This window comes from Neolamprologus multifasciatus, chromosome 6, assembly GCF_963576455.1.
Source record: "Neolamprologus multifasciatus chromosome 6, fNeoMul1.2, whole genome shotgun sequence".
Taxonomy (NCBI): Eukaryota; Metazoa; Chordata; class Actinopteri; order Cichliformes; family Cichlidae; genus Neolamprologus; species Neolamprologus multifasciatus.
In genome coordinates this window covers 29,807,311-29,826,690 of record NC_140444.1, presented here as the reverse complement: position 1 = coordinate 29,826,690, position 19,380 = coordinate 29,807,311, and the positions used below count along the sequence as shown (strand labels likewise).

Sequence of the window (19,380 nt, the reverse complement as noted above, 5' to 3'; positions counted from 1 at the left end):
TTGATGTCTGCCTTTTAGATAGACACTGATACCTTAGCGTGTGAACATTTAAAGTGAAACAGACTGAGTAAATTCCATATCTTTTTTTTTTTTCCATCCGAGGACGAGCATGTCCAGCAGGGTAACACATGATCCTGATGCGAACATCTACGCAGAGTTCGATGAAGAGTTTGATGAAATAGAAAGTCCTATTGGCCAGTGCACGGCTCTGTACAACTTTGAAGGTGAATTTTATGACTGACATTAAACTTGTTAATAAATAGGTCTCCATTTAGCCTTTTATACATCTCTTACTTGGGTGTTTATGTGCAGGCAACAGCGAGGGCACCGTTTCCATTAAAGAGGGAGAGCTATTGAGCATAATGGAAGAGGATAAAGGCGACGGATGGATGAGAGTCCTTAGAGCCAGCGGAGACGAGGGCTATATACCTTCATCCTATGTCAAACTCTCATCCTAACTTCCATCACAGAGCTTGTGCTGGAAGTTAACAGCCAAAGGTGAACACAAAGTCATTCCAGATAATTGGAGCTGCTCTCTACATCTTTTATCTCAGCTAGCGATGTGTATGGAGAGATGAAAGTGAGTGATTATAAAGCTTGTTATCGAGGCTGATCGCAATATCATACACTCCATCTCTGCTCGTCGTGGCAGACGTTGCCTCTAAACGCAGACGGACGAAACGTTGACTTTTTTAGATCTCAGCTCTTTTAAAACAAAAAACCCCAAAACTTTTGAATGTATGCCTGAACATGTTGTCACGTGTGAAGTGACCACTCCTGTAACATACTTTGATATGTTTATGGCAATGTTTGTATCCATCCACTTGACTTTCCCACTAATGATTTGAATTAACCTGCTGAACCTTTTCTTGTTTTAACACCAACTATTTACCAATTCCTTCATGTGAGAGGATAATGTGAGGGTTTTTTATTATTATTATTGTTATTATTATTATTTAGAAATGTGATGTTTAATACTACTACTCAGTTGGGAGTGCACAATGACCCTCCCAGTAGACGGTGAGAGGAAAGGATAGGTTTACGTGTGTTTATGGTCTGTTTGGAACAGAACTCGGGCCCTCCATGTGAAGATTAGTCATTTTTCTCCATGGCTTCACCAACCGGTTATTCAAACACTTTCACTTTGTTGCTGACTCCTCCTGACCTGATTCAGACATGCCGCGACAATGATGGAGACAGTCACGTTATGGAAGTGTAACTATACTTTTGAACATTTAGATCTCGCCGCAATTGTCATGCAGAGCACAGCGTCTCTGTCTGCACGGTGCCTCTCAGAGACTTGTAGCTTGCCCGTCACACGCAGGCCCTGAAAGCGAGCGAGATTTCTCTTCTAGATTAGAAATGGGGAAACTGCAGAGGTCTGTCTTAATCTTATTGGAAATTAATAACTGACTTGGCGAGATAACGATAGCACAATGGTTGTTGCTGTCTGGGGCATTTTCTGGTGAGTCAAGCAACTCACAAAGAGCCTGTGCACGGTCTAATTCGGCGCACGCTCCTCGGTTAACCCGTGGCATGCGTTCAGGCTCATGTCGCGTAAAAAGGGATGTTACACATTCCAGCATAGTGACGTTTACAGAAAAGTGGCCACGAAGCTGTCAGAATAAAGGAAGGTGGCTGAAAGGGGGCTTATGCAGGCTCTGAGTACTGTGAAGACAGACTTTTTAAACAATGTGAACCTATCCTTTGTCTTCACACCAGACATTGTAGTTTCTCTGTGACAGAGGGTTGGAAGGGAACTTGCTTTGCGGTGGTTTTTGTGAATTAAAGGTTTGTCCGAAGCAAAAGGAAAAGTGCTGGCGATGAAAGATCAAAGTTGTGAAAAAAAATGCAGAGTTTATTAATTTTTGGTCCCTGTGAATTGCTTATGTTTGAGGGTGCAGCTTCACTGGCTTTATCATATCTGTTAATACAAATGTGGTCTACAGGCGGTGGTCGGACTCACGCTGGAAGGGTTACAGCTCTCATGGTCAGCTGTTTGCTTTCTGTTTCTCATATTCTCAAATGGTTTAAACTGCATGTTTCCTGAATGTTTGCCTGGTCAGATTGTCTGAAATGAGGTCCTTTAAAACACAAAAAAACAAAACTCTTTCCTTTTCTTTAAACTTGAAATGCCGATGGCCCGTTCAGCCAATATTCTGAAGAATCACAGCATCAGTGGAAAGGAAATGAGTTTTATGATTCACCTCCTCACTGGACTCCCTCCCAACAGCTATCAAATATTTCTAAAATCAAATCTGAAACGTTTAAAGATGAGCCACATAAGGTTTACTCACGTCTTCTCCAGCACTCTGACCCGCACAAGTAAATGTTTTCTCAACATTCAAAAGGAATCATTGTCATTTTTTAAAAGAAAATGTTTGTATTTACTTGTATCATAAAAAAGGAAAATCATTTTGTCTCGTTTTATTGCAGTGTTACTCATAAGAAACAAAATGACAAAGGAAAACTTTTATTTATGCTATTGAAACACCGAAGTGAAAAATAGAGTATCCAGTGAGGCTTCTTTAAACAATGATTTTAAAAAAAGGATCAGAAATGTACATTTTGTAAACACATTCCAGTTTTTGGAAAAGCAATTTTGAATCTGGCGCAGGCCTATTTCACAATAAAGGTCTGCGCACATATTCCTGTTTAAAAAAAAATTAAAGAAAAAGAAAGTTGTTAAGCTGTTGTTTGATGAGCTCGACATACAGTCTTTTCTCAGCAAGTACAGGAAAAAAAAACACTTTTTTCATCTTTCTGTTTTATCTTCCAGTGTCTCTTCCTTTACCTCCACAGCACACAGAGGCTCGGCTAAAACCTTTTCTCGTTTTCCTCAAGTGAAGAAAGTGCCGATTTCGCTCTCTGCTCAGAGAAACGGAGGGCTGAGGCTCAGGTTAAAGGTTCGGGTTGTCGTTAGATTCCAGTTTTTTTGAGAGGACACAAAGAACCTTATCAAACTTCTCGTATCGCTCCTTCCTCTCTGCTCTTGCGCCCAGCTGACCCCAGAACAGCCGCAGGGCGAACTCTGTGTGGAAAGCCTCGAGCAGTTCGGGGATTGGCTCCCAGCCTCCTGTTGGAACAGTGCGTTGGACACTTAATCAGATACAAGTTTCACAATGTACACAGTTTTTGAGCATAATACTTTTTAATTTTCCACTTCTTGTCTCAGCCAGTGTTTATTTTATATTACAATGGGCTCGGTGCAAAAGCTACTCAGATGAACCAATTATCTGTAGCCTGTGGGAGCAATCCACTTCATTTCCATATTTCACAAAACACTCTCTCGCCTTACTTAATAAAGCTGACGGAAGTTGATGCACAGTGAATATTCTGCTCACCATATCACCAGGTTGCCAGTTTTGGCTTCAACATTTTTTCGACTTGAATTTCAGCTCAGTAACACAGCTGCCTCAAGGCATCTTTACACAAGCTGTATTCGCCTTAAACGTTTTACTGAATATCATTTCCCCCGTCATTTGGACTCACGTGCACTGAAAGTTTTGTTTCCTTAATAACACTAATGATAATGTTGTACTGTATTGTGTGGATGAACGTGCATACCTGAGAGCAGAGCGTGTGCGTGCTCCTGATAATCATGGGCATGCAACGCAGCGCCGCGAGCAGATTGGAGGACATCATAGAGTAGCTGACAGCCTCTTTCACTGTCCTCTACTGGGTCCTCACCCTCCATTAGCATCAGCAGTGGAACCAGATGTGGCAAGGCTATGGGGCCCTGGACCACAGAGCCTGCAAACAAAAGCACTGCACCCATTAACCTCACAGGGGTCATGCAAAGATTTTACACATCAGTGTTTGCTCACACATTTCAGGGAATATTTATAAGAGCTTAACATATATAATTAAAGCCTGACTGATGTATCAGCCAATATTAGATATTTGCCAATATTTGTTTTGGCTGGCAACTGAAAATTTAGTAAAGGGAAAAAAAAGGAAAGCGATTGCCCATGCTATGCATGTTGATGTTGCATAGTTTGTCTGTGAGATGGCATTCTGCAACTTGATGTTTTTGGGACACCACAAACAGCCAGCTGATGCAAGGAGAACTGTGCAGAGTGTAAATGACTAATTCACAAATTGTTGTGACAATACAAGAAAAAAACTGCATTGTCACGTTATCTAAGAAAGGACTGATAAATGATTACATATGTCACATTTTAGTGAAAGTTAATGTTTTGTGTGTTTGCCAAAATGCATCAAATCACCAAATATTAGTATTGGTCTTAGTCTTATATTGATTGTGCTCTATATGTAATTTGACTAGTTGGGACCACATTGTCATTTAGGTTTGACAGCTTGTCCAGTAGATGATGGCAGACGGCTTGACCATGAATTGAGGCTGCGGTTTAGGGAAGGCCGGGCAGATCCTCATGTAGTAATGAGGGGTGACTGAATTGAGAAAGGGAGGGAGAGTGAGTGGGGCCTGAAAATGAGAATGCACAGTTTTCACACAGGGTCATGTATAGACAGAACAGGAAGTGTATGGAGGTGCGGTCCCGCTCCTGAAATCCAGATAAATTATTTCCAATTATATTAAAGTTTAACCAAATGTGCACAGTACTGAGCAGAGTTACATAAAGTTCATTTTCTTGGTAGGCTTTCAAACTTAAGACTGTCCAGAGAAGAGAATGAATGATGCTGCAGGGCTTCTAGACAGGTCTTCATTATCCAGCTGCATGAAGTTATTTCATTTCTTTTTCTAACCTATACATGCTTAGCAACAATAATGAGAAAGTCTTGTTATTAATAAACCTATACATTCAAGAGGACATATTATACTTTATTTGAATAATTTAAAAAAAAAACTTTTTTTTAATTCTTGGACTAAATCAGAGAAGCTTTAAATGGGGAAAAATCCCATGCTGGTTCAGGCAGAGAAAAGCCCTCGGCTCCGGTCTCTTTCTCTCTCTGAGAGACTTTCTTCTAATTAGCTGGACCTCACCAAGCAGAACCTCCTTAGAGTTATATATGAGGAGCATAACAAGCATAACTGGACCTTAAATGAATTTGAATATTACACAGAAATCCTTGTGTTGTGAATTTACAGTGCAGTGCAAAAGTCTCGAGCCACCACTCATTTCTTTATATTTTGCCTCTAAGGAGCCAGACATCATTAATCGTTCTCCGGGTTTTTCTGATGCTCTTTTAAAGTTTTGGGCGTTGGTAGCTTTTTCACTCATTTTCGGTCCAGGCCTTATACCTGACCACTTTCAGATGAATGGGGTTTTTTTTTGTTTTGTTTATTTGTTATGAGGTTTAACATTTAAATCATTCGAGCATAAAAAGGCACCTAACTCAAGTGATGAATCAGTGTTGTATCTGCGTGTAACAGACAACTTAGCAAAGATGCACTTTAAAATTGTATCCTTGGGCACTTTGTACAGCTTGTGGGGGAAAAGTAAATAATTGTTCCCACTTCTTTAGCCGAATCTATGAAAAATGCCAAAGATAACACAGTTTGACAGGCACAGAGTAGTATTTTTGCACCAGCAAGTTTTTTCCCAAAGAGCTGTTAGCTGTAAACTTGCCATATCTCAGCATTTTCTGCAGTCTCTCCTTAAAAAAGAAAGAAAGAAAGAAAACTATGCAAGTGGAGGACAAAAGAAGAAGTGGGAGGCATAAAAAGAGAGAGCAGATAAACAGTCTGATATTCATGTCCTTAAGAAACAAAAAAAAAAATACAGCAGAGGCCTGAGACAGGACCCGAGTGATGAATTGATCCATTTACTGTTTGCTGAAGCCTCATCAGAAATAAGTTAGCTGTCAAGAAGCCATTCTTACCCAAGGGAAACGAGGAGGAAGGGCTGAGGTGTGCCAAATTACACTAGAGGTAGACTGAAAATCACTGCCAACTGCTAGTATAAGGAGAAGGGATACTGCAGCAAAATCATGACAGAGAGAAGAAAAGAGGGACCAAAAGCTTCCAAAGAAGAGCTTTGATTGTTCTTCAAGAAGCCTGGAGAACTGTTCCTGAAGACTACTTAGAAATTACAAGAAAACCTGCCTAAGAGAGTCCAGGCCAGGTTGAAGAATACGCTCATTAGAAATGTACAAATTCTGTTTTTGCCTTACATACTTTCCATGCATGTTTGCACAGGTTTCAATAAATTGCTGCACCTATTTCCCCATTTTACAAGCTAAATCTAAAGAAATGAAGGGTGCTCGAGACTTTTGCACAGTACTGTATCTTTGTAACGCCTGATCAAACCACAAGAAACCAATATTTCTAACCGCGCTGAACAAAAGTAACTTGCATATACAATGTAAACACAGCCACTCACCATCTCCCTCATTCAGCGACTTCATAAACGGTTTGAGATTCTTCTCAAATAAAACTGCGCTCTCTGTGTACTCCCTCCTCAGCTCTTTCCATGTCGCCTCCAGTCGCGTTATCTGCACATTTGTATGCAAGAAAACTTGAACCGCATTTTACTTTGAATAATTTTACATCCAGCAATCACAGTCCTCTGTCATAAATACTCCACCTGAGGCATCTCCAGAGCCTTCATCACAGCTGAGAAAGAGTACAAGTTGTGGGTGTGGTCTTTCAGGGCCTGGGCCAATAAGATTACTTTGTGTAAAACAGATGCTCTCTGCTCCACCCTCCCTGTGCAGCCCAGGATATCCACTGCGACTCCCAGTGCTATTAGATGATGCCTAAAAAATTCACATTGAGTGGATTAGAGGCGTCTGAGTGGACAGAAGATTGAATGCAGTAACTGGTAAGGGACATTTTTCATTTCTGAACACTGGCTTTCACCCAACCAGAGTCCAAGCAAATACAGCTGAGGTGAAACGAATTTTGCGGTACCCAGAGAATTAGAAAAAATTTTGCAAAAAACCCCAAACAAAGAAACAAACAAATAAAAACTGATCCTTTTACAGTTTCTGTGTACAGCCACGAGATAAACCAACACCACCAAGGATGACTGACAAAGTGTAACATTGGATTGATTTTTAAAATAGTGTGCAGGCTGCGTGTACCTCTCTAATAAATCCTGTCTTAACTGGTGTCCATGTGGCAGAGTGACAAGCTCCAGCCCTGAGCCAACTCCCATTAGCCTCTTCTGCTCATCGGTCACCCCGATGATGCGTGCAACCTGCACAATGAGCGATAAATGGCCAGTCAGATTCCAGATCCAGCTCATGGAAGCAATTTCAACAGCTCATGTGTACATAAAGTGTTTATCAAACTACTCAAGATTAGAAACTACTGATAAATTCAACACAGCTAAAGTTTTAAATGAGAAAAGAGTAAAAACCAGGGACACCTGGCAGTCAACGCTGAGCATGTGCAAAGCCATGGTTTTAGGGTCTGATCGGGTAAAGAGCTCTTTCAGCGTCACCAGGACGCTGTTCTCCAGAGGTCGGTTATTCTCAGGTAGGAGCAGCGACTTAAACTGATCCAACTGAAAACACGACTGTGACTCCATCTGTAAGGAAGGCAGAAGAATATCATATACACACATGATACACATTAGTGCGCAGTTCTATATAACTGCACACTAATGTGCATGGATTGAATTTATTGTGAATATAAAGTTAAGACGGCAGAGTCGGGCTTTACAAACTGGCAAATACAATATTATTCTGACACCTGGTGGCAAAAAGGTAGTAAGTCAGTAATTAAAACTGCAGTAGAGAAACAACAGGAAATATGCATGCAATAGTGCAAAAAAAAGTGTCACCTTTAATAACAGTCAAGGTCAATGTTGACATGATCTCAGGAACAATGGAAAACTTCCTCTTACGTCAGGGATGGGGATCTCCAGGCCTCAAGGGCCAGTGTCCTGCAGGTTTTAGATGTGTCCTTGATCTAACACAGCTGATTCAAATTGCTAAATTACCTCCTTAACATGTCTTGAAGTTCTCCAGAGGCCTGGTAATGAACGAATCATTTGATTCAGGCGTGTTGACCCAGCGTGAGATCTAAAACCTGCAGGACACCGGCCCTCGAGGCCTGGAGTTCCCTATTACTGCCTTATGTATTGGTTGCAGACACACAGATCATAGAATCACTTTACTTTCTATCTGATGTGGTTGTGTACCAGCAGACTCGGGCTGTGTAATCAAAGTAAATGAGAAGTGTTTTTAACTGTTGAGTTTAAACAACAACTATCTCTTTCATTTGAAATAACCTGTCTATAAAAAGTATGACTCCTCAGACCAACAGTCCGATTTATTCCCCCCCCCCCCCCCCCCCCAAAGAGGGGGGTGTATTTTAATCGGTTCCATTTGTTTGTTCAGATTATGTGTGATGGCAGATACCAATAACAGTTCAAGCTGACCTTGATAAAAAAAAAAATTATCAAGCACAGCACACTTTCTATTTTTTCAATACAAAATATTGAAAAAAAATTTTTACGTAAAATTTTGCAAAATCACGCTCTGCATGAATACATCTCATATCTCAAGCTTTTACAGCTTGCAAATATCTACTTTTAACTGGCAAGACTGGTACAGATACAGTTTCTGACACTGTCAGCTCTGTGTAGCTGACCAAACACTGATGTGGAAGTTGGAGCTGCTGTGCCTGTAGACGTATGCAACTATATCTAAGGTAAAGCAGATTTGAAAGCACTGTGTTGGACTACACAACTCCAACAATTTAAAGAGTACGCTTTTCATAAATCATAATCAAATAATTGGAAATCAACAGCCTCCCAGGGGAGCATAAAATAGATTTATGTACAGATGAGAACTTAATAGTTCCAGAAGCCTCAGAACCAATGGGAAATGTGAAAACTACAAACTGGAAGGTAATTATTATGTATACAAACATGTGGTCGTTCAAAGTGCCAGTCCTCCACTTCTTTCTCTGCCTTTTTCTGGAACTGTTTGTCAAACAGCAGCTGTGAGGAGGCTTTTCTTTTCTCAGCCTCCAAAAAACCAAAGGAAGTCTCTGTGAGGCGGGCACGACTCTGCCACTTTTCTTCCGCGCGCAGCTGATCCACATGACCTTTCCGCCGGCTCTCTGGCACCTAAACAGAACAAGAGGAGGGCATAAGTCTCCACGGAGGATTTAGTTTTAGCTTCCTCATTTCTGCAAACATAAACAGTTACAACAGAAAGATGGCATCAGCTGTGAATTTTTTTTCTTTTACCCGGATGACCAGCTCATTGTAGAAAGAAGAAGGGTCTTCATCCTGGTCTCTGGGCGGGGGAGGTACAGTATTGGAGAAAACAGTAGAAACCCTGAGAGGCTTAGGAGGAGCTCTGGGGTGTAGCTGCCCATCTGAACCTCTTAAAGTTGCACCACCACCTGCATCAGAGAGAGGGAAACGTGAGCTTTGTTTGTTACATAAAGAAGTTCTGCATGTGCGCGGCTCTCCACGTTACCTGGATGGGAAGGTCGTGCGTGTCGTGGCTGTGGGCTCAGGAGGGGCTCGCTGCCTGTCCGAAACACTGGGGAGATTTGGGCAGGGCTAGTGTCCTCAAACTGAGGGTTCTGTGGAACACCTGCATGAAGAAGGTGATAGAGCACTGAAGATGGAGCGTGGATGAGTCTTCAAGCATGACAGTGACCCAAAACGTATCCAAGGCAACAAAGAAGTGGCTAAAGAAGAAGCACATTAAGGCCATGGAGTGATGGAGGGGCTGAAGCTTCGAGTTGACCTAAAGGATTTAGAGTGTTTCTATACAGAGGAGGGGGTCAAGATCCCTCCTGAGGTGTGTCCACATGTAAGGTGACCAACTACGAGGAACCTCTTACCGTTGTGCTTGCCACCAAGTACTAAGTCATGTCGGGGATCAAATACTTATTTCGCTTAACGTAAATTCATCAAATCAATTCATAACTTTTATATAATGTGTTCTTTCTGGATTTGTGGATAAAATCCCTCTCTCTCCATAAAACTACCATAAATATGAGAGACTGTTCATTTCTTTGGAAGCGAGCACACTTACAGCTTCAGCAGGGGATTAAATAATCATTTCCCCACCACTGTATGTGTATACTGATCTTTGAAACCCTTATCACAATCCAACACAGAAAAAAAACATATCAAATGTTTAAATTCCAAAAAAGAATTTAAACATATTCCTTTTTTCTGAGGGGGTCAGAACTGGTTTGGCAGCACGAGTGGTACATCGAGCAGCTGACATTAATGTTGCTGTTCTGTAAATACGCTGCATGTTTGCAATACTGTACCAGTTCGTAGGTTGCTGTCAGACTGTGCAGTCTGAAGTGAAGGCCTCCGTCCCACGTTCTCCAAGTTAGCAGGATGACTTCCACTTCTGCCACACATCAAACAATGCTTAGTAACATGATCATTCGCACCTGTTTGATTAAACTGCTTTAAATCTCAGCGTTCTGTGTATGAATGTGCACCACACCAATTACGTTCTCGCACCTCAGCAGCGGATTGGCAACTTCCAGTGTGTCGGCATGTGTGGAGCTGAGGCTGCGTCTTTTGCTGTGCTCGGTCTGTTTTTCTCCACCTGCAACTTTATTACAGCTGCTTTTGGACGTGGCCTGTCGCTCGGTGATGACACGCAGAGGAAGGGTCCGTGTGATTGGGTGAAAGATGACAGCGCCCGAACCCTGGGAGATGGGCCGACGCCCGCCCACGTGGAAACGAATGAGAGCGGGAACGCTGTCAAAGCGATCCTCCTCAAACTGGAACAGCTCCCGAGAGTAGCCCTGTCACACAGATGGAGGCGCAGTCACACACACAAACATACACACAACGTGTCAAGCAAAGGCAGTAAAGACGTATTGTTAACAACAACAAAAAATGGCTAGTGTAGCTTGCAGCTGTGGTGACCCAGAATCATTACTGTTACTTTTAAGTTGGTATTGATTAAAAAATAATAATAATAATTAAAATTTATACGTATATACAAACATCACACAAGCTCTCAAACTTCTTTAGCAGCATTAATATTTTTATGAATTATTTTTATTTATATTTGTTTTTTTCTATTGATCTACAGCTTTGATATTTTCTACACAATCACTACTAAATATTGCTATAAGGGGACAACGGCCAGACATATGGTATGTGCTGTGTGTGTGTTGTTTGAGACATGGATTGTTGTCAGGTTAGCACCAGCACACGTAGCACAGACACACCTTTTTTGGTCGGAGGACCACTCGTATGACTTTAAAGTGCATGGGGCTGTTCTTCCAAAAGCAGGTCAAAACATAGTCGCCAGCGGAGGAGCTCGATTCTCGGACAAGAAAGTCCCCATCCCTCTCCAGCAGAGACTCGGCAGCCTGGAGCAGAGTCAGCAGGTTAGCTTTGACAGCCAGACAATTACCACACACACTCTCATGTCTGTGTGACAGATACAATAAGTTGCCAGTCAGCTAAAGATAAGTGTTTTAGATGTCCAAGAATGATGTATGATTACTGTAAAGGATATTTATGGTGAACTATGCTGTTAAACTTAGCCTTCATTTACTTATTCACCTGTTTTTAAACAGGAAGTGGCACTTGAATGAAAACTGGCAATAAGTCTGTATACTGAAGAAAACTTCAATGCTACCGTTATCCAAATGTAATAACGGTAGCAGCTACACTCATTATATCCTGTTTGCTTGTTTGATCTGCAAAATCCAAAAACTGTGAGAACAAGAAACAACTTCCTTGAGGTTTCACTGAATACCTGACAACCTCAAGATGAAGTCACAACTCCAGGAAGTTGTTTTTTTGTGTATGTTTCTGCACCGTCTGTTTACAGTCTTCATGCTAGGCTGAAACACAATAATGATCTACTAGGTGTAACTTGATATTTATTTTGTACAAACATGAAAGTCTAACTTTTCACAGCACAGCAAATAGCCATATTTCCAGAGGGGAAGTAAATCTGTTGCTTAAACGTGTAGATCTGATGTGCACCTCTCGGTTCAGCGGTCCGTGGTACCACGCGTGGCTCCTTGGGTCGTCAGTGCTAAGCTTCAGCTCTTCTTCCAGCTCCTTCTTCAGTGAGTCCATCTCTTTTCGACCTCCAAACACCTACAGCACAAAAACAGCAGCCCCCGCGGAGGCCAGAGATACACTGCTGATTTCATGTGCTCATATTCTGCATGAGCGAGGATTTAAAGGGAAATTTATAGACTGAAAAAGAAAACAGCCAGAAAGGCCATTTGCTTAAGCTCTTACCTTCAGCTGGCTGAAGTATGCAGCGACACTTCTCCTCTTGCTGAAAAACAAGAAGTGATTCGGAGTTACTTGTCTGAGCCCCAGAGAGCCACAGATGATGGTGCCATGTTTTTCCTCTGAACAAAAGCAGCACGAGGATGGAAGGTCCAAGGTCTGGGTGTGCGATTAACACCAGAAAAGCTGAACAACTTTTAATAGCCTGCCTTCATTTTCTTCCTTCCTTCCTCCCCAAGCTTCCACCTTCCTGCCTCTGTATACACAAGGCTTGCAGATGAAGAGGTCAGACAACTTATAACAGGGCTGGAAAAAGATACCTCCCACAGATTATATTAACTATTCCATAAAAGGTCCATGTGGACCTGCTTCTCTCTGTGTCACTGGAACAAATTATCTGTTTAGGGATTACAAAAACAAATTTAGGATCCTCAAATCATACGAGTGTAATTGTTCTGATGAGTCCTGTTTTGTGTCTTTTAATTGTTTGTTCAGTTTACTGTTAAATTAAGCTCATCAAACTGGGTCTTTATTTTCAGATCTATACCTGTGCAAAAACCTTTGCAAACAAGTCATAATTTTATATCCCCAAATCACCAAAAATGTTCTTTTCAGACATATAATCTAAAAATCTAGAATATGCATATTTTTAAATGACAACTAAGTCTTTAACATGAGAGTTATTCAATGGTTGTTAAAAAAAAAAGTCCACCAACCTTCCAGGAAAAACAAAAAAATCATATGACCTCCATGACTTCAGAGTCCTCAGTGCCGCTCATCCTACCTGCTTTCACTAGCAATGAAGCCTGACAGCAGCTCACTGAATTCAAGACCAGGCGTCCACCAGACTGACAGCAGCCCTTGAAAACTTGCTCCCTGAACAATGTTGTAACATCAGAAATCTTCATCCTGTATGCCTTTTAAATATTCCACTCAGGAGTTTTCTTATTATTAACTAATCCACCTGTCATTTGATCTATAAATTTTACAAAATGGCAAAATAATAATAACAATAACAATAATAATAATAATAATAATAACAATAATGATAATATTAATAATACTAATAATACTAATACTAATAATACTAATAATACTAATAATACTAATAATAATCACACTTTCCTAAAGCCAAAAATCCAACTTCCACATAACACAAAGCAAAACAGCAAATCCCCCAAACTGAGAAGCTGCAAAGATCTAAAAACAATTAATTAACTGGGTATGGAGCTCAATCCAAAACACAGGCCAGAGAAATAGCCTTTAATTGTGCTAAGAGGTAGTTTCAGTCTATGTCTCAACCCTGTGGCAGTGGATAAGTACACTTTTAAAAAAAGGAAAAGGAAAAAAGGAAACACTTAGGAGGAGACGCTCTGTATCTCATTGCACATCTGGATGGTGACAATAAAAGCATTCTGTTCTCTATTCTAAATCACACATCAGCGCTTGATGAAGGAAATACTCAAACTGAATTCAAAGAGAACAAAATGATGTCACAGTGGTCAGTTGAGACGATTAATCATTAACCCCTTGAAGGTGGAACCACAATCAAACCAAAAATCTGAGATAAAAACTGAAACCACAGTCTGACAAACTATTGTCGTAATGTGTATGGTCTGTGCAAACCCACAACAACCTCGGTGTGTGGGTCTATTCAGTGGAGTCACCGATACATGACATCCCAGAGGCTTTCAAAGGGATTCAGGTCAGGGAAGCATCAGAACCGTAACACCATCACAGCCTTCGTACAGGTTGCAGGTTTAGTGTAATATATGAGTTATGTTGAGGGGTGTCCCTCAACATAACATATGTAGAGGTATGTTATGTTGATAATAAAAACAACAACAGCAACAATAATAATAATAATGGACATTTTGAACAGAGTGAAGGAGGTTTCTTCCTGTTATAAGGGAGTTTTTCCTTTCCACTTTCGCCAAGTGCTTGCTCATAGGGGGTCGTTTACTTGCTGGGGTTTTCTCTTTGTTATTGCAAGGTCCTTACCTCACAATATAAAGTGCTTTGAGATGACTGCTATTGCGATTTGGCGCTATATAAATAAAACTGGAGGGTAAAAAACTAAAATTGAAGGACATCCGAAGAAATCCCAGTTGTAAGATTTTCTGTGAGGCTTAGTTCAACATCCGGTCGGAGGGGCGTTGGTCTGGGCAGAAACACCTGTACAACGCGCTGGACAGCCAGCTATTGAGAAATGTAACCTGACACCACATATTTCTATGTTTGATACAATTTTATTAAATATCTCTGGAAATTTGGCACACCAGAGGAGACAGCTGCCATTATATCCTCTAACAGCTCTTGTTTTCAACCTGCACATTCTTCGACAGAGTCTAAACTTGCCAGAGCCTTAAAATTGTGCAACAGGTCGTTAGCTCGCTGGCAGAGGTACAGGTAACAACAACCCAAAAGTAACCACTCTCGACTTTTTGGTTCTAGCTTTACGACTTCGTGTGCTGAGTTCTGACTACTGCATATTCAGAAAATGTCCAGAAAGCCTTGCACAATCCGCATTAAAAGGTAAATTAACTTTGAGAAAACACCCGTCTTAACCTCCAACATCTCGCGTTAGTTAAAGTTGTTCGTTGTTTTAAAAAAAACGGCACTGACGGCGGTCAGCGGTCCGTCCTACCTGTCAGCCCGACTCACAGCTCACTCTCCGCCGACATGTTTTACTGTTTGCGATCCGAGTTCACACCAACAAACAACAGCTGGGAAGTTTAACGTTGTGTCCGTCTCTGCTGCGGTCCCTCCCAGCTCCCCCCTCCTCTCTTCACCCTCCTGCCTGAGTCGTGCTCAGTACGAGTTCCCACAAGTTGCCCTCAGCTCTCCTCCTCCCCGCCCCTGGCCCCGGTGCTGAAACGCCGCTATCTGTCTGGCATTCCTCGGATACCGACGCAAGGTGAGCTGACACTGTAGCACCTGGGACGACAGGAAGGTGGGGAGCTGTATGGGGGTATATCCTACATGTGAAGCTGGTTTAGATGTCAACTTGGCCAACATTTTATTTTATCACACAAAGTGAAGGTCAGTATTGGGCAAAACACGGTCAAGGGCGAGCATAGGATTTAAAAACAAAAGAAGCAGTTGTGGGCTGGGGGGTTACCATAAATAGAAATTAAAAAAAAAAAATTTAAGTAGAAAATAGATATTATTGTTATTATTATTATTATTATTATTATTATTAGAAGAAGAAGAAACAAATGGAAATTTGCTAATAGTATTGCATGAAAAATGAGGTAAGCAATAATTTGTAATTGGGGTGAAAGAAGTATTAAGACGATTTACCAAAACATACACATTACTGCACTACAGTCTATAATATTTGCACAAGTAAAAGTCCCTGCATAGAAAAGCAATAGCATCCAAATATGGCCACAAACATAGTTAGTATAAAGAACAGAGCAGTTCACAATGTTGCAGCTGCCGTTTGTTTTATTTACTTTATATACTGCTGAGTAGCTGGTACCTTTTACAATCCGGCATGATTACTAAGTTTATATTTTATATGAATAATCTAAGCAGTATTTAGTAATCAGTGTTATGTGGAGTAACTAGATTTGCCTCTTTATGTGGGAGTGGACAACATGTTTCTCCCTAGTCCTAGGAACATCATGATGCATTGTCCCACATTTTGACTTGTTTTTGCAGGTCATGCACTTTTCTAGTCAGAAGAAGCTTATCCTGTCTAGTACCATCAGGGAACGCTACAAGTCAGCAAAAAGCTTTTTTGTTGAATATGATGGGGAAAAAAATAATGTAAACGTAGTATATGTTTTCATTCTTGGATGAAAATGGTTAAAACTGTCAGATATTGCTCAAAACAAGGTATGCTAGTCTGTGGATAGATAGAGTAGCATACCTTGTCTATGTTATGTACCTGTCTACCTCTCAGCATTGTTGACATGTCCCACTTTGTCAACAATGCTGACCTTCCCATAATAGAAAGATAAATTGCTCCTGACCTGTCACATCCACTGAGGAGGAGCAACAGAAATCTTACACACAGACATCTCAAAATTTAAAAAGTAAGTGCATGACTGGATGTTATATATTGGATATAAATAGCCTTTGGATCAGTAAAATTGATTTTAACTACAGGTGAGGTGATGAGCAGACCTATGGAAAGGAGGTGATATGCTAATATGTAAACGGTCACTTCACACATTATAAAACCTTTTCACACACACTTGAAGCTGTATTTAGCCGTGCAGGTGGGTTTGGTTTTACATGCTCAAATGTTCAAATATCCACGTCTACAGCTGCCCTCAGACAAAGGATGCTAAACTATTGTTTGTGCATCTCAGATCTCCTGAAAAACTCCATCGCTTCCTGTTTTGAGAGAAAATAACAGTTAACTAATTCTTTAATGGAGATCTTCTACATAAGGTCTCTGGATGATTCAAACAAACTGGAACAATGGGTTTAGGAAGGACATGACTTGGTCAAGGTTGCCACTTAACAGGAACAGAGTGAAAATACATGCTTTTTGTAATTTGAATGAACTGGATTTTGTTGCTGGAGATAGTCTGGAGCTAAATCTTCTTCTGTGTAATTGTTTGGACTGTAAGGATTGAACACTTGCAGACGCGTACTTTCACTTTGTCACTGAGTTCTTGACCTTCGTCAGTGGGAGGTGGGACTCAGTGCAGCGTAGCTTCCTGTCATTTAATATTCATAAAGGCTTTTCATTCGTAATGTCTTTTCAGGCCCATTTATGGATAACTGATTGTTTGCTCCGCCTTACAAACTCTGACTTAGACTTTATGAGGTCAAATGTAATCATTAGCCAGGCGGGGGGTGGGGGGTGGGGGGGTCACCTTACTTATGTTTGCTGTCCTGACAGGCGTTGTTACTTATGTTGTCCTCATCCAGGGGGCGGAGCTGCGAGCAGGAGGCTGACAGGCGATGTTTCTTGTCAGCGCGCTGGAGGCGGGGCAGAACACTCTGACGAAACAGATCCTTCGGCCTCTCCTGCACGCAAAGGCAAATCCCCAGTTAGTGTTGCCTCTGGAGCAGCTGTCTGCATTGCGTTAGGACTTCAGCTCTTTTGTGATGTTCATAGCTTGCAGTGCAAACTTTGCGAGCTCACCAGATCCATGGACGATCCCAGCGAATATTTTCGGCTCACTCTGCGCTTTATGACTTGCCCACCTCAGAGGACAGAAGGACATTTTTAATGGCACAGGTTGACATGCTGGAAAACAGAATTAAAGAAGAGTTGAAGAAGACAAGATCCGTACCACTGTCTTGACTGTCCGTTAGAATTGAAGCTGGAATTTAAAAAAAAAAAAAAAAATAGTCAACGTTAATTTAAATGAATTGGTGATTAAAGTCTGTTTGTTTTCGTGTTTTCATTCACAGAACTGTTCAGCATATTGGTTTATTTCCAAGCATACACTGTGCCAGATATTAAATAAGTTGTGAGTTCACCATTCGTTCAGGGATCTTCACCTACTTTCATTTATACTAAGCAGCAAGAGCCAGAAAAACCCCTAAAAAGATAACATTTGACTTCATAAACCGACTCGTCACGCACTGCGTTAATTATTCTAACAGATTCTGCTCTCTGAAAGTTAAGGATGATTCAACCAAAGATAAGATTTTATCTTTCTGTCTGTGTTCTTTCGTAACAGAGACATACACTCACTGGCCACTTTGTTAGGTACACATGTTAATGCATATATAGCACGGCGTGATCGCTGCCTCCTTGACAGGCTGGTCTGATTATTTCAGAAACTGCTGATTTCCTGGGATTTTTCCACACAATTATCTCAAGAATTTTCAAGTGTCAGTTCTCTGGGTGAAAACAGCTTGTTGATGTCAGAGGTCACGAGCGAATGGCCAAACCGCTTTGAGCTGATAGGAAGGCAGCAGTAACTCAAATAACCAGACGTTAGAGGCGAGGTACTCAGAAGAGCAATCTCTGACACAACATGTCAAACCTTGAATCCCTTCAGAGCACAAGACCACACAGGGTGCCACTCCATTTAGCTAGGAACAGGAAACTGAGGCCTACAGTGTGCTTGAATTCACCAATATTGGATAGTAGGAGATTAGAAAAAACATTGCCTGGTCTGATGAGTCTTGATTTCTGCTTGGATGGCATGGTCAGAATTTGGCATAAAAAGACATGGATGCAAGCATGGATGCATCCAATAGAGCATGTTGTAGGATGTGATGAAATGGGAAATGTGGTCATGGATGTGCTGCATGTTTATTGGCTGCACATCCATGACCACATTTACTTTTGTCATGTCAGTATGAACCAAAATCTTTCAGGATATAAGTGGAGTGGGATAAACTACTGAAATACATGATTTACCAAAAGAAAGCCTGACAAAATCTGTAATCTTTGATGTGATAATGCTCCACTTTATATGCTGTCGTCCAGTACGTTTCAATATTTAATCAGCATATTTATACTTAATTTCCAAACTTCCCAGCACTTGTGTGTACGTGCAACTGCATCTAGCGAATGCATGTCACCGTAGTGTGGGTCCATTCGCTCTCTCTGTTTTGAAAGCTGGTTGAGGATGGTTTCTCTGTGTGTTGCATCTTCTATCCCTGCATCCTTCAACTCTCCGTCCGTCACATTCAGCAAACCCTGTAAACAAGTAAACAAACAAACAAAGCCAGGCCGGGAACATCATTTAAAAAAAGGCAATGATTAGGGTACAAGAAAAAAAAAAGAAGAGATATGCATTTTGAAGATTTACTGTTCATACCTCCAGACCATAATATTCATTCTCAAGTATCTTGGTGTACTGGGGCAGGCCAATCTGTCTCAGCCACCAGGCGATGGAGCGATTATTCATGTCTGAACAGCAAGTTGGGGGGAAGATACGGATTACATACCAGCACATATGCAAACACGCACATGCTTGCACATGTTTCTGTGCATAAGAGTTTTAGAAGAAACACAAATGAAGGATCAGCCTGATTATCAGCTTACTTCCAGAAAGCAGCCATCCAGAAACACAAGCAGACAGTCCAGTTTGCCTTGCAGCAGCTACAGTATGCAACGCCTACCTGTTTACTGGGTCCCCCGTCTCACTCTGGGAGTCTTCTGTCTCTTCTCTTTTTAATATCTCTCTTTCATTCTGCTTTTTTCTTTCCTTGCTTTTCCTCCCTTCTTTGAGTAGTCCTTGTCAAAGTTTCTTATATCATTAAGTCTGCCTCTCACTTTCTGTTTGTGGTAATAGTGGAAGCCCGCTCCCCCTCAAACCTGCGGGGTCAA

The 19,380-nt window shown here is 41.2% G+C and overlaps 2 protein-coding genes across 5 annotated transcripts in view; one reads left to right on the top strand and one right to left on the bottom strand.

The window, feature by feature from the left end:
* The window catches only part of trip10b (thyroid hormone receptor interactor 10b), a 25,885-nt gene extending 18,665 nt beyond the window's left edge, over positions 1 to 7,220 (top strand). For both annotated transcript variants that reach the window (XM_085163619.1, XM_085163620.1), the window contains 2 exons: positions 103 to 224; positions 313 to 7,220. In XM_085163619.1, the coding sequence (XP_085019745.1) occupies positions 103 to 224; positions 313 to 458 (268 nt within the window). In that variant the 3' untranslated portion in view covers positions 459 to 7,220. The remainder of the gene's footprint in view (positions 1 to 102; positions 225 to 312) is intronic.
* On the bottom strand, positions 2,116 to 19,380 carry sh2d3a (SH2 domain containing 3A). Of its 3 annotated transcripts, XM_085163600.1 has the most exons (20): positions 19,173 to 19,380; positions 18,869 to 18,960; positions 18,630 to 18,747; positions 17,384 to 17,413; positions 17,233 to 17,294; positions 16,966 to 17,114; positions 12,132 to 12,171; positions 11,868 to 11,984; positions 11,099 to 11,242; positions 10,377 to 10,666; positions 10,175 to 10,260; positions 9,364 to 9,483; positions 9,129 to 9,286; positions 8,805 to 9,005; positions 7,296 to 7,457; positions 7,009 to 7,124; positions 6,510 to 6,681; positions 6,306 to 6,417; positions 3,568 to 3,768; positions 2,116 to 3,076 (listed from the first exon to the last, which is right to left on the bottom strand). In XM_085163600.1, the coding sequence occupies exons 2-20, from the start codon at positions 18,956 to 18,958 to the stop codon at positions 2,901 to 2,903; spliced, it is 2,544 nt and encodes an 847-aa protein (XP_085019726.1). In that variant the 5' UTR covers positions 18,959 to 18,960; positions 19,173 to 19,380; the 3' UTR covers positions 2,116 to 2,900. The 3 variants fall into 3 exon arrangements, with proteins under 3 accessions (XP_085019726.1, XP_085019724.1, XP_085019725.1); XM_085163598.1 differs by lacking the exon at positions 19,173 to 19,380 and having other exon boundaries at positions 18,869 to 19,143; XM_085163599.1 differs by lacking the exon at positions 19,173 to 19,380 and having other exon boundaries at positions 3,568 to 3,753; positions 18,869 to 19,122.

Excerpts from the sequence above, each read along its gene's own strand:
- sh2d3a (XM_085163598.1), bottom strand. The coding sequence starts at position 19,006 with ATGTGCTGGTATGTAATCCGTATCTTCCCCCCAACTTGCTGTTCAGAC. Across the intron at positions 11,243-11,867 it reads ACGGACCGCTGAACCGAGAG|GCTGCCGAGTCTCTGCTGGA; the intron begins GTGCACATCAGA and ends ACTCTGCTCCAG. Across the intron at positions 3,077-3,567 it reads CGCACACGCTCTGCTCTCAG|GAGGCTGGGAGCCAATCCCC; the intron begins GTATGCACGTTC and ends CTGTTCCAACAG.